At 54.4% G+C, this 13,965-nt stretch overlaps 1 protein-coding gene across 1 annotated transcript; it reads right to left on the reverse strand.

Moving 5' to 3' along the window:
• Positions 1 to 2,700: 2,700 nt before the first annotated feature.
• On the reverse strand, positions 2,701 to 13,153 carry ANGPTL4 (angiopoietin like 4). The gene is made up of 7 exons (XM_033199335.1): positions 12,630 to 13,153; positions 11,243 to 11,353; positions 10,987 to 11,104; positions 7,717 to 7,830; positions 5,874 to 5,969; positions 5,503 to 5,784; positions 2,701 to 3,371 (listed from the first exon to the last, which is right to left on the reverse strand). The coding sequence occupies exons 1-7, from the start codon at positions 12,945 to 12,947 to the stop codon at positions 3,190 to 3,192; spliced, it is 1,221 nt and encodes a 406-aa protein (XP_033055226.1). The 5' UTR covers positions 12,948 to 13,153; the 3' UTR covers positions 2,701 to 3,189.
• Between the last annotated feature and the right edge of the window lie 812 nt (positions 13,154 to 13,965).

Below are 13,965 nucleotides of genomic sequence, written 5' to 3' on the forward strand. Positions count from 1 at the left end.
GTGTTTTCCTTTCTGTTGTTCCCCAGGTTGGAGGGGCAGGAAAAGCTTTGGGGTCAAGGTGGCTGCTGGAAAAAGGATGACGTTGAAGAGATGACCCCATCGTTGGCAGAGCCTGGAAATGAAGAGGGTATAGCTAGAGGAACCCCCTCTCCTGCAGGCTGGTCTTACCACCAGCTCCAGTGACAGTGGGCTCAGAGGAGATCCTCTCACCCTGCTCAGTACAGGACACAGGCAAATAAGGAACCTGGAGAGGGCAGCCTCCAGCCTCCCTGGCCTGGCAGCTGTGGGACATACCTCTACAAAGCTAAAAAGTTTGTCACCTATACCCGACCACAGCCCCAGGGAAACCGCCATGTCCCCAGCACCTGCCAGGAAGGGTGAAGACCGGGAAATCACAGTTTTTTCTTCTAGCACAAGAACCCCCACCTCCTCCCCAAGAGACATCTATAAGGAATATCTGGAGGGAGATACTGGGGCAAAAATAGATCAACAGGCCAGGTGCGGTGGCTTGCGCCTGTAATCCCACCACTTCGGGAGGCCAAGGCAGGCAGACCACCTGAGGTCAGAAGTTCAAGACCGACCTGGCCAAGCCCGTCTCTAATAAAAATGCAAAAATTAGCCGGACACAGTGGCAGGCGCCTGTAATCCCAGCTACTTGGGAGGCTGAGGCAGGAGAATCGCTTGAACCCGGAAGGTGGAGGTTGCAGTAAGCTGAGATCACACAACTGCACTCCAGCCTGGGTGGCAGAGCGACACTCTGTCTGAAAAAAAATGAAAAGAAAGAAAAGATTAGGCTGGGCGCAGTGGCTCAAGCCTGTAATCCTAGCACTTTGGGAGGCTGAGGTGGGGGAATCACGAGGTCAGGAGATCAAGACCATCCTGGCTAACATGGTGAAACCCCGTCTCTACTAAAAATACAAAAAACTAGCCGGGCATGGTGGTGGACGCCTGTAGTCCCAGCTACTCGGAGGCTGAGGCCGGAGAATGGCGTAAACCCGGGAGGCGGAGCTTGCAGTGAGCCCAGATCGTGCCATTGCACTCCAGCCTGGGCGACACAGCGAGACTCCGTCTCAAAAAAAAAAAAAAAAGAAGATTAACAGTAGCTGGGGTTCAGGAAATGGACAGATGCTGTTTTCCTCAAATACATGTCCTAGATATAGGGCATCCAATTATTACTATTTTTATTTCGTTTCATATTTATCTCACTCTGTTGCCTGGGCTGGAGTGCAGTGGTGCCATCTCGGCTCACTGCAACCTCCACCTCCTGGATTCAAGCTATTCTCCGGCCTCGGCCTCCTGAGCAGCTGGGATTATAGGTGCGCACCACTACGCCCAGCTGATTTTTGTATTTTTAGTAGAAATGAGGTTTCACCACATTGGCCAGGCTGGTCTCCAACTCCCGACCTCAGGTGATCGCCCTTGTTGGCCTCCCAAAGTGCCAGTATTACAAGCGTGGGCCAAGGCCCTATTTTTTTTTTTTTTTTTTTTTTTTTTGAGACGGAGTCTCACTCTGTCGCCGGGGCTGGCGTGCAGTGGCCGGATCTCAGCTCACTGCAAGCTCCGCCTCCCGGTTCACGCCATTCTCCTGCCTCAGCCTCCCGAGTAGCTGGGACTACAGGCGCCCGCCACCTCGCCTGGCTAGTTTTTTGTATTTTTAGTAGAGACGGGGTTTCACCGTGTTAGCCAGGATGGTCTCGATCTCCTGACCTCGTGATCCGCCCGTCTCGGCCTCCCAAAGTGCTGGGATTACAGGCTTGAGCCACCGCACCCGGCCGCTTGTTTTTTTTTTTTTTTTTTTTTTGAGATCAAGCCTCGCTCTGTCACCCAGGCTGGAGTGCAGTGGCATGATCTCTGCTCACTGCAACCTCCACCTCCTGAGTTCAAGCGATTCTCCCACCTCAGCCTCCTGAATAGCTGGGATTACAGGGACCCGCCACTACACCTGGCTAATGTTTGTATTTTTAGTAGAGACGGGGTTTTAACCATGTTGGTCAGGTGGGTCTGGAACTCCTGACTTCAGGTGATCCACCCGCCTCAGCCTCCCGAAGTGCTGGGATTTCAGGCGTGAGCCACTGTGTCCGGCCCTCATCTTATTTCTTAAACAAAACCCAGATGTAGAATGAGAGCCTTCAAGGCTGGGTGCAGTGGCGCTCACACCTTTAATCCCAGCACTTTGGGAAGGCAAGGCAGGAGGATTCCTTGAGCCTCGTTGTTTGAGACCAGCCTGGACAACAGATTGAGACCCTACCTCTATGAAAAAAAATTTTTTTTTTTGAGATGGATTCTTGCTCTGTTGCCCAGGCTGGAGTGCAGTGGCGCAATCTCGGCTTATTTCAGCCTTGGCCTCCTTGGCTCAAGTGATTCTTCTGCGTCAGCCTCCGGAGTAGCTGGGACTACAGACGTGTGCAGACGTGCGCCATCACACCCGGGTAATTTTTGTATTTTTTGTAGAGACGGGGTTTCACCATGTTGGCTAGGCTGGTCTCGAACTCCTGACCTCAAGCAATCTGCCCACCTCGGCCTCCCAAAGGGCTGGGATTACAGGCACAAGACACTGTGCCTGGCCCTGGGAACATGTTTACATGGACTTTGTTCACTTTTTAAAACAAACTGAGGGTAAGTTACTAGACCTGTGAACTAAAAAAAAAAAAAAAAAAAAAAAAAAAAAAAGAAAGAAAACAAACTGAAGAACAAAGAACGAAGTGTTCTGAGGTTGCTTTTATTCCAAGAACTCTGTGAGCTCCGCCCAGACACCACTGGTGCCTACTTGTGTCCCCAGGGGACCTACACACAACAGCAGCCGCACCAGGAGGGCGTTCTTGACCCACGTGAGCCCTGGTCCCCTGGTCAGTCAATGTGACTGAGTCCGCCATTGAGGCCAGCCTGGCCAGCCCCAAGTGGTCCCTCTGAGTCCCCAACTCCCCGGCCAGCGAGGAGTGAAGCTCCATGCCCCTCGGTCCACGCCTCCAGAGTCTGAGCATATCCTGCAGCCTCGATCTCAGGAGGCAACACATGCAGCCTCCCCGTACTCAGAAAGTGGGCTTCTCCAGCCGTGGTCTTCTTCTCCATCCACAAGCTTCCAGATGGCCCCTCCTCGGAGCCCCTGCCCAGGCAGGGAGTGGCCACATCCTCGGGCAGAGCCAAGAGTCACCGTCCTTCGTGGGCCTGGGACCAGGCCCAGCCAGGAGGCTAAGAGGCTGCCTCTGCCACCGTGGCCTGGATCAGCATGGTGGTGGCCTGCAGCGGGTAGTAGCGGCCCCGCCAGGTCTTCCAGAAGATTCCTTTCTTAAGCTCCTGCCGCTGCTGTGGGATGGAGCGGAAGTACTGGCCATTGAGGTTGGAATGGCTGCAGGTGCCAAACCACCAGCCTCCTGCCGGGGTCAAGGGAAAGGAAACATGGTCAGGTCTTTGAGCCATCAATGGGGCTGAAAGAAGATGGGGATAGGGTTGAGGATGAGGCAGGTTGGGGACCATGACTGGGCTTTGGATGTGACCTTTTTTTTTATTTTTGAGTTTGGGTCTCACTCTGTCACCCAGGCTTGAGTGCAGTGGTGCAGTCTCAGCTCACTGCAGCCTTGACCTCCTAGGCTCAAGAGATCCTCCCAACTCAGCCTCCCAAGTAGATGGGACCACAGGCATGCACCATCACGCCCAGCTAGATTTTTGTATTTTTAGTTGAGATGGGATTTTGCCATGTTGCTCAAGCTGGTCTCCTGAGCTCGAGTGATTCACTCGCTTCAGCCTCCCAAAGTGCTGGGATTACAAGTGTGAGCCACTGTGCCTGACTACTTTTTTTTTCTTTTTTTTTTTTTGAGACGAAGTCTCACTCTCTTGCCTAAGTTAGAGTGCAGTGGCGTAATCTCGGCTCACTGCAACCTCTACCTCCCGGGTTAAAGCGATTCTGCTGCCTCAGCCTCCCAAGTAGCTGGGACTACAGGCACGCGCCACCACGCCCGGCTAATTTTTGTATTTTTAGTAGAGGGTTTCACTATGTTGGCCTGGCTGGTCTTGAACTCCTGACCTCATGATCCGCCTGCCTTGGCCTCCCAAAGTGCTGGGATTACAGGCGTGAGCCACCACACCCAGACAACTTTTGTATTTTTTTTTGTAGAGACAGGGTCTCCCTCTGTTACCCAGGCTACTGTCAAACCCCTGGGCTCAAGCAATCCTCCCTCTTTGGTCTCCCAAATCCCTGGGATTACAGGCGTGAAGCCACCACACCCAGCCTCAGCCTTTACTTGAGCCCAGTGGTTGAGGCTGCAGTGAGCTATGATCACACCACTGCACTCCATCCTGGGTGACAGAATGAGACCCTGTTTAAAAAAAAAAAAGATTCCTGTGCAGTGGGCACCATTATAAAGATGCTTGTGGCCAGGCATGGTGGCTCATGCCTGTAATCCCAACACATTGGGAGGCTGAGGCAGGCGGATCACTTGACGTCAGGAGTTCAGGACCACCCTGGCCAACATGGTGAAACCCCTTCTCTACTAAAAATACAAAACAATTGCCTAGTGGCGGGAGCCTGTAATCCCAGCTACTCAGGAGGCTGAGGCAAGAGAATCACTTGAACCCAGGAGGCAGAGGCTGCAGTGAGCCGAGATCATATCACTTGCACTCCAGCCTGGGCGACAGAGTGGGACTCCGTCTCAAAAAATAAATGAGTAGGCTGGGCGCGGTTGCTCACGTTTGTAATCCCAGCACTTTGGGAGGCTGAGGCGGGCGGATCACGAGGTCAGGAGATCGAGACCATCCTGGCTAACACGATGAAACCCTGTCTCTACTAAAAATACAAAAAAATTAGATGGGCCTGGTGGCGGGTGTCTGTAGTCCCAGCTACTCGGGAGGCTGAGGCAGGAGAATGGCGAGAACCTGGGAGGCGGAGCTTGCAGTGAGCCAAGATCCTGCCACTGCACTCCAGCCTGGGTGACAGAGTGAGAGTCCATCTCAAAAAAATAAATAAATAGGCCGGGCGCGGTGGCTCAAGCCTGTAATCCCAGCACTTTGGGAGGCCGAGACGGGCGGATCACGAGGTCAGGAGATCGAGACCATCCTGGCTAACACGGTGAAACCCCGTCTCTACTAAAAATACAAAAACTAGCTGGGCGAGGTGGCGGGCGCCTGTAGTCCCAGCTACTCGGGAGGCTGAGGCAGGAGAATGGCGTAAACCCGGGAGGCGGAGCTTGCAGTGAGCTGAGATCCGGCCACTGCACTCCAGTCCGGGAGACAGAGCGAGACTCCGCCTCAAAAAAAAAAAAAAAAAAAAAAAAAAAAAAAAAATAAATAAATAAATAAATAAATAAATAAAAGTAAAAGTGGTCAAGACTTTTCAGGATGGGAAAACTGAGGACAGATAGGCTAAGTTAGTGGCCTAATCACACACGGCATGTAAGGAAGAGGTGGGGGCAGGAAACAGATGCAATTTGGAGTTGAAGGCAGGACAGAGTAGCAGAAAGATAAGGAGGGAAGCTGCTGGCTGGATGTGGCATGGCAGAGCCTGCTCACCAGAGAGGCTCTTGGCGCAGTTCTTGTCCCTGCGGAGGTCGTGATCTTGGTCCCAAGTGGAGAAGGGTACAGAGAGGCCGCTAAGCGGGACGGTGGTGGCACCCAACTGGCTGGCCACAGGCTCGGTGAGCTGCAGGCTGTAGGCCGTGTCCTCACCACCTAGGTGCACAGAGAACTGCAGCGACTCGGCGTTGCCATCCCAGTCCTGCAGCTGCACGGCCAGGCGGCTGTTGCGGTCCCCTGTGATGCTATGCACCTTCTCCAGGCCCAGCCAGAACTCGCCTGGAGTGGGAGAGGCCACTCAGTGAGGCAGGGCCACTTCTGAGGGTCCCTCTTCCTCCCCTGCCTCTGTACCCGCTAGCAACACCCACCTTGGGGATCCCCGAACCCCGCCTTGTAGGCTTCCCAGGGCCGGTTGAAGTCCACAGAGCCATCATGGCGCCTCTGAATTACTGTCCAGCCTCCATCTGCCCAGAAAGGTACAAGGTCACCAGGAAGTCCCTCCTCACAGAGGACCCCACTCCCTCATCTGGCTCCCAAGCACCAAATCCCCTCCAAACCCAGGAAGCCAGCAGCTCCCTCACTCATCCCTGGAGGACTCAAGGAGGGTGGGTCAGAGGAAGGAATGTTATGGGCTGGCCTTGGGAAGATCTTTGTCCCAAGAACCCAGCAGGGACTGAGTGTGGGAAGGAGTGGGCAGTGGAAATCTGCAAAGCCTCTCTGGGCCAGCTGAACTGGGTCTTCCTCTGCAGTTCTCAACCACAAAACCCCGTGTTGTAACCTCTTGTAATGGAAAGGATTTATTCTCAATGGAAAAAGAAGCTGCTTTTTTTTTTTTTTTTTCTTTTAAGAGATGGAGTCTCACTCTATTATTGCCCAGGCTGGATTGCAGTGCCACAATCTCAGCTCACTGCAACCTCTGCCTTTAGGGCTCAAGTGATTCTTGTGTTTCAGCCCCACAAGCAGCTGGAATCACAGGTACCTGCCACCATGCCTGGTTAATGTTTTGGATGTTGGTAGAGACGGGGTTTCACCATGTTGGCCAGTCTGGTCTTGAACTCCTGACCTCAAGTGATTTGCCCACCTCAGCCTCCCAAAGTGCTGGGATTATAGGTGTAAGCCACCGTGCACTGCGCTCAGCCTTTTTTTGTTTTGTTTTTAGAAACGAGGTTTTGTTGTGTTGCCCAGGTTGGAGTGCGGTGGCTATTCACAAGTGTGATCACAGCTCACTGCAGCCTTTAACTCCTGGGCTCAAGCGACCCTCCTGCCTTGGCCTCCTGAGTAGCTGGGACTACAGGTGTGTGCCACCATGCCCAGCAAGGGCTGAATTTTATTTTATTTTATTTTATTTTCTCTCTTTTTTATTTTTTGGTGGGGGGACGGAATCTCACTCTGTCACCTAGGCTGGAGAGTGGTGGCGTGATCTCGGCTCACTGCAACCTCCACCTCCCGGGTTCAAGTGATTCTCCTGCCTCGGCCTCCTGAGTAGCTGGGATTATAGGCGCACGCCACCATGCCTGGTTAATTTTTGTATTTTTAGTGGAGACGGGGTTTCACCATGTTGGTCAGGCTGGTCTCGAACTCCTGACCTCGTGATATGGCCGCCTCAGCGTCCCAAAGTGCTGGGATTACAGGTGTGAGCCACTGCGCCTGGCCTTTTTACTTTCACAGAATTTTTTGTAAAGATGAGCTCTCGCTATGTTGTCCAGGCTGGTCTTAAACTTCTGGACTCAAGTAATCCTCCCGCCTCGGCCTCCCAAAGTGGGATTACAGGTGTGAGCCACTACATCCAGACAAGGGCTGCATTTTAAAGAAGAGGCCGGGCGCAGTGGCTAATGCCTGTAATCCTAGCATTTTGGGAGGCCGAGGTTGGCAAATCATTTGAGTTCAGGAGTTTGAGACCACCCAGACCAACATGGTGAAACCCCGTATCTACTAAAAATACAAAAATTAGCTGGGTGTGGTTGCTCGCACCTGTAGTCTCAGCTACTGGGGAGGCTGAGGTAGGAGAATCTCTTAAGCCCGGGAGGTGGAGGAGCTGAGATCGTGCCATTGCACTGCAGCCTGGGCAACAAGAGTGAAACTCTGTCCAAAAAAAAAGACCAGCCTGGGCAACATAGCAAGATCTTGCCTTTAATTATTATTTTTTTCAATTTAAAGAAAGACAACAGGGCCTGTGGGGAGAGGGGCCCCTGGTGGGCTAGCACACCCTACCTGAGGTCATCTTGCAGTTCGCCAAAAATGGTGGAGACCCCTGAGGCTGGATCTCAAATAGTCCACTCTGCCTCTCCCCATCTTCGAACAGCTCCTGGCAATCCCTGGGCAGCCCTGCAGGAAGATAAAGTGGAGAGTTGAAACAGGAGAGCAGCTCCTGGGGTTCTCAGGAGCCAGGCATGTCTGGGGTCTGAGCAGTGGATGACCAGGGAAGTAAAAGGCAAATCTGATCTCATGACCACCCCTCTGCCATCTGCCTAACCTCCTCCATGGCTCCCTGTGTCCTTCCTCAGCATGGTCAACAAGGCAGCCCCTGTGCCCATCTTCCTCCTGTTGTGCTGTACCCATACCCTCTCTGGCACACAGGCTTTCTTCCCACCTTGTACCACACACCCTCCTGCCATAGGGACTTTGCACATGCTGTTCCCCTGCCTGGGGCTCTCTTTTTTTTTTTTTTTTTTGAGACGGAGTCTCGCTCTGTCACCAGTCTGGAGTGCAGTGGCATGATCTTGGCTCACTGCAACCTCCGCCTCCTGGGTCCAAGTAAGTGATTCTCCTGCCTCAGCCTCCGGAGCAGCTGGGACTACAGGCATGTGCCACCACCACCACGCCCGACTAATTTTTGTATTTTTGTATTTTTTTTTTTTTTGAGATGTTGTCTCGCTCTGTCGCCCGGGCTGGAGTGCAGTGGCCGGATCTCAGCTCACTGCAAGCTCCGCCTCCCGGGTTTACGCCATTCTCCTGCCTCAGCCTCCAGAGTAGCTGGGACTACAGGCGCCCGCCACCTCGCCCGGCTAGTTTTTTGTATTTTTTAGTAGAGACGGGGTTTCACAGTGTTAGCCAGGATGGTCTCGGCCTCCCAAAGTGCTGGGATTACAGGCTTGAGCCACCGTGCCCGGCTACTTTTTGTATTATTAGTAGAGATGGGGATTTCACCATGTTGGCCAGGCTGGTCTCGATCTCCCGACCTCGTGATTCGCCAGTCTCCCAAAGTGCTGGGATTACAGGTGTGAACCACTGCGCCCGGCAGGACTCTCTTTCCTTACTTCTCTCTCTGGGTCCCAGCTTCTGGAAGGATACCTTGCCTTGCCTCACTCCCAGACCTGGCCAGACCTCCCCAAATGGGAATTGAGCAAGGACTTCCACTTCTGGACACTGGGGTCATCTGGTGGTCTCTCCTCTGACTGCATGGAGGCTCCATGAGGCTGGGGACAAGGAGCAGCTCTGCCCACAGCCTGGCACCAGCATCCACGCAGGCCCCAGCGCATAGCAGGGTGCCTTTAATCCCAGCACTTTGGGAGGCGGGTCAATTGGTCAGGAGTTTGAGACCAGCCTGGTCAACATGGCCAAAACTCATCTCTAGTAAAACATACAAAAATTAGCTGGGTGTGGTGGTGGATGCCTATAATCCCAGCTCCTTGGGAGGCTGAGGCAGGAGAATTGCTTGAACCGGGGAGGCGGAGGTTGCAGTTGACTGAGATCAAGCCATTGCACTCCATCCTGGGTGACAGAGTGAGCCTCTGTCTCAAAAAAAAAAAAAAAAAAAGACTCGATGAATGAATAAAAATTAGCTGGGCGTGGTAGTAGTAGGTGCCTGTAATCCCAGCTACTTGGGAGGCTGAGGCAGGAGAATCACCTGAACCCAGGGGGAGGCCGAGGTTGCAGTGAGCTGAGATTGCGTCACTGCACTCCAGCCTGGGCAGCAGAGCAAGACGCTGTCTCAAAAAACAAACAAAAAAGACTTGATAAATGAATGAACGAATGAATGAATGAATGAGGCAGCAGGTCCAGAGCAAGGAGGAAGAACTGTGCTGAGCAGCAGCATCTCAGAGGCTCTGCCTGGGGGTCCCAGCTCCTAGAGGGAGAGGAGGCAGGGTTGAGGAGAGAAAGAGGGAGGGAAGAGGAGAGGAGGAGGGGAGGATGGTGTTGAGCACGTCTGGAGGCTCAGACGCTCCAGACTGGAAGGAACCGCCCCCCAGCCCAGCTGGAAAAGTAGGGGAAAGGTCGAAATGAGTCTGCATGGTGGGGGTGGGGGCAGGCCCAGAGTGAGGAGGAAGACGCTTTCCGGCCCCTCAGGCATCTCCCCTTTCCCCTACTTTCCTCCTATCCAGTAAGGATGGGCACGTGGCCAGATCACCAGTGTGGCTTCCATGAATGCCAGCTGTTTGCCTTCCCAGCTCTGAACTTTCTCCTACTTGGCAGGCCTGAGCCAAGAGTCTGGAAGTCCTGAACCCACAGAACCGCTGCCCCCTTCCACTGCATTTCCCAGCCAGGACTTGTGCCTTCCCCTGTCACATTCCAGAAGCCCCTTATCCCGGGATGGTGGCTTTGGGAGGGTGGATAGGACCCTGACCACGCTGAGATGCTGGCGGGGTTGGGGGTGGGCAGCACGGAGGTGGGAAGGAGCAGGAGCTTGGAGAGGAGAGAACCCTCAGGTCTACAGTGCTAGAAGCCTGCCACTGGCCCTAGGGTGTGAGAGGGGGATCCAAACTTTCACCTAGTTGGCTGTGGACAGCCACAGATGCAGGGAAGGAAGAGGACCACAGGGGAAGTGTGTGGGGCCGTGAGAACCGCGAGTCTGCGTCGGACATGTGGACATGCTGTGGTTCGAGATGAACGGAGATTTGGGAATAAAGCACCTACAACTTGTGGTGGCAGCAAAAGCCCACTTTCTGCTGCGGGGAGGGGTCTGGCGGGGGCGGGGAGGGAGGAGGAGAACAAGAGAGGGAGGAGGAAGGGGGTCAGGGACCTGGAGCATTGGATTTGTAAGATGCAAGAGTGTATGTTTCTGGCCTGGGAGCTGGGGGTTCCCAACCTTAATTCCCACATACCCCAAGATGCCCTGGAGGGCCCAAATCTAGGAACACTCCTACCTGGCACCCCCTGCTCCATGACACCCTCCCCTAGAAGTTTCTAACCTTCAGGATGGCACCCCAAACCCCATTTCTACCTTCTCCAGCACCCCTGCAGCTCAAGTCCCTCAAGATCTCTCTTTCTCCACCTCTGTTCCAATCAGTGACCAGCAGGGCTTCAGGGACAGCCCACTGGCTTGCAGGGGAGAAGGGTTGGGTGGCCTGGCTGGGTCAGGTCAGAGCTGGGGGGCTGGGGAAGGAGGTGCTCCCATCAGCTCTGACCGGGAGACTGGTGAGCCCACAGGGAATCCAGGCAGGACATCTTCTCCTTAAGGTGGACCTGACAAGGAGAGGACCAGCAATGGCAAGTGGTGGGGTGGGGGTGGCCACTGGAGGGCATTGAGGGCCAGACACTCACGGTGCAGGTGGCTGGCATTGTGAGCCGGGTCAACTGGCTGGGCCATCTCGGGCAGCCTCTTTCTTCGGGCAGGCTTGGCCACCTCATGGTCTAGGTGCTTGGGGTCCAGGAGACCAACCTAGGATGGAATGGGAGGAGGGTATCAGGTCTTGCCTGGCCCCACGTCCCCACCCACAGGTCCTGTTCTCACCACCACCCTCCCCACCTGGGGTCCCAGCTATCAGAGGGACCTTTTCTTCCTTGACCCTAGGGTTACCTGGCTTTGCAGATGCTGAATTCGCAGGTGCTGCTTCTCCAGGTGCCGCTGCTGCTGGGCCACCTTGTGGAAGAGTTGCTGGATCCTGCTGTTCTGAGCCTTGAGTTGTGTCTGGGGAGGGGTGAAAACCTTGGTGAGGACCCGGCTTGCCTTCCCCAACTTCTTCATTCATCCACTCATCCATCCTTCCAAATCTCCATCCGCTGAGGCCAGGCAAGGGAGTCTATCTTTTTTTTTTCCAAAGATAGGGTCTCATTATGTCACCCAGGCTGGACTGCAGTGGTGCTGTCACAACTCACTGAAGCCTCCAACTCCTGGGGTCAAGCGATCCTCCTGTTTCAGCCTCCTGAGTAGCTAGGACTATAGTCGTGCAGCTCTATGCCTGGCTTATTTTTTATTTTTTAAGACAGACTCTCTCTCTGTCACCCAGGTTGCAGTGCAGTGGCACAATCTTGGCTCACTGCAACCTCTGCCTCTCAGATTCAAGTGATTCTTGTGCCTCAGACTCCCAAGTAGCTGAGATTACAGGTGCCTGCCACCACGTATTTATATTTGTATTTTATTTTAGTTATTATTATTATTTTAAGACTGAGTCTAGTTCTGTCACCCAGGCTGGAGTGCAATGGCAAGATCTTGGCTCACTGCAAACTCCGCCTCCTGGGTTCAAGCGATTCTCCAGCCTCAGCCTCCTGAGTCCCTGGGATTACAGGCGCCCACCACCACACCCAGCTAATTTTTGTATTTTTAGTAGAGATGGGGTTTCACTGTGTTGGTCAGGCTGGTCTTGAACTCCTGACCTCAGGTGATCAGCCCGCCTCGGCCTCCCAAAATGATGGGATTAAAAGCGTGAGCCACCGTGCCTGGCCTTATTTTTATTTTATTACTATTATTTTTTTTAGAAGAAGTCTTGCTCTGTTGCCTGAAGGCTGAAGTGCAGTGGTGCGATCTCGGCTCACTGCAGCCTCCGCCTTCCGGGTTCAAGAGATTTTTCTGCCTCAGCCTCCCAGGTAGCTGGGATTACAGGCATGCGCCATCATGCCCGGCTAATTTTTTGTATTTTTAGTAGAGATGAGGTTTCTCCATGGTGGCCAGGCTAGTCTCGACAGCAGTTGGAGGCTCCGTGAGCCACCGCGCCCATTTTTAAATTTTATTTTATTTATTCATTTTTTTGTGAAGAGACGGGGGTCTCGCTATTTTGCTTTAGGTGGTCTTGAACTCCTAGCCTCGAGCGAACCTCCCTCCTCGGCTTCTTAAAAGGGAGCCCATCCCTTGAGGCAAGGGAATCCCAGGGAGCCACAGTTGCGCACCCTCCCCCTACTCCTGTCCATATCCTTCCAGGCAAGGAGAGCCAGTAGGGGCGCGGAGAAGCAGCCCCGGAGGCACGTACCTGCAGGCTGTGAAGGACCTCAGGGTCCACCCGGCTCTCAGGGGCTAACGGGAGGGCAGTGGATCCCTCGGTTCCCTGGCAGGCTGACCCGCAAGCGCTCAGGCGCCGCTCCAGCGCGTTCAGCTGACTGCGGGTGCGCTCCGCGTGTTCGCGCAGCCCCTGGCCTAGCTGCAGGAGTCCGTGCGCCAGGACATTCATCTCGTCCCAGGACGCAAAGCGCGGAGACTTGGACTGCACGGGGCCGCCCTGAGCTCTCAGCAGCACGGCGGTGGCGACGCAGAGCATCAGGGCTGCTCCGACCGTCGGAGCACCGCGCATCCTCTCACGTAGCCTGGGAGCGGGGATGCGGGGACTCTCGGGGACACTGGAGTTCGAGGTGCGAGGGTTGGAGACGCGGAGGACCAAGGGGAGACCTGCTTGGTTGCAGAAGCCGCTGGAAAGAATCAGATCACAGCAGTGGATCTGCTTAGGTCTGTTTCTCCCCGCTGCGCCCGAGGACGCTTTGTATAAGTTGGGTGCGGAGTGGGCGGAGGAGCCTTGGAGGCGGGGTGCGGGGAGTGCCGGGGGCAGGGCCTGTGGCCGGGGGTGGGGTCCTGTCCTCTGCAGGCCTGGTAGTCTGCGGGCTGGGGGATGCCCTGGGGGTGCAAAACTCTGGCTCTCCCTCCCCCGCTCCAGGCTCAGGCAGGCCTTCCTCTGCGAACCATAGGAGAGGTGACTCTTCTTTCCCCCACGGTGCCCGTCTCTAGGCTGTGGAATTCCAAGCCCTCTATTCCGCCCCTGCCTTGCCCAGTGGCGGAGGGGCGCACGCTTTAGCTGAGACTGGAAGGCAGAAGCAGGGGTAGAGGGCCGGGCGCAGTGACTCACCCCTGTAAATCTCAACACTTTGGGAGGCCAAGGTGGGCGGATCACCTGAGGTCAAGACTTCCAGCCCAGCCTGGCCAACGTGGTGAAACCCAGTCTCTACTAAAAATAAAAAATGAGCCAGGTGTGGTGGCACGTGCTTATAGCTACTTGGGAGACTGTGTCAGGAGAATCGCTTGAACTCAGGAGGTGGAGGTTGCAATGAGCTGAGATTGCGCCACAGCGCTCCAGCCTGGGTGAGAGAGTGAGACTCCGTGTCAAAAAAAAAAAAAAGTTTGAGACATGGAAGACCTTCCTCTTTCTCTCCCTCATTCATTCATTCACTCACACACTGAATGAAGGTGCTGCTGCGCTCTCAGCCTAGCCCCTCTGTATGTTTGAAGTTGCCAGGCAGGTGGAGATACCCCAACACTCTGAGCCCGGGGTAGGGACAGAGTTGGGACAAAGGAAGTACTGAGTGAGGCTAACGGGCTGG

The sequence above is a fragment of the Trachypithecus francoisi genome, unplaced genomic scaffold (assembly GCF_009764315.1).
Source record: "Trachypithecus francoisi isolate TF-2019V2 unplaced genomic scaffold, Tfra_2.0 Lachesis_group5, whole genome shotgun sequence".
Classification (NCBI taxonomy): Eukaryota; Metazoa; Chordata; class Mammalia; order Primates; family Cercopithecidae; genus Trachypithecus; species Trachypithecus francoisi.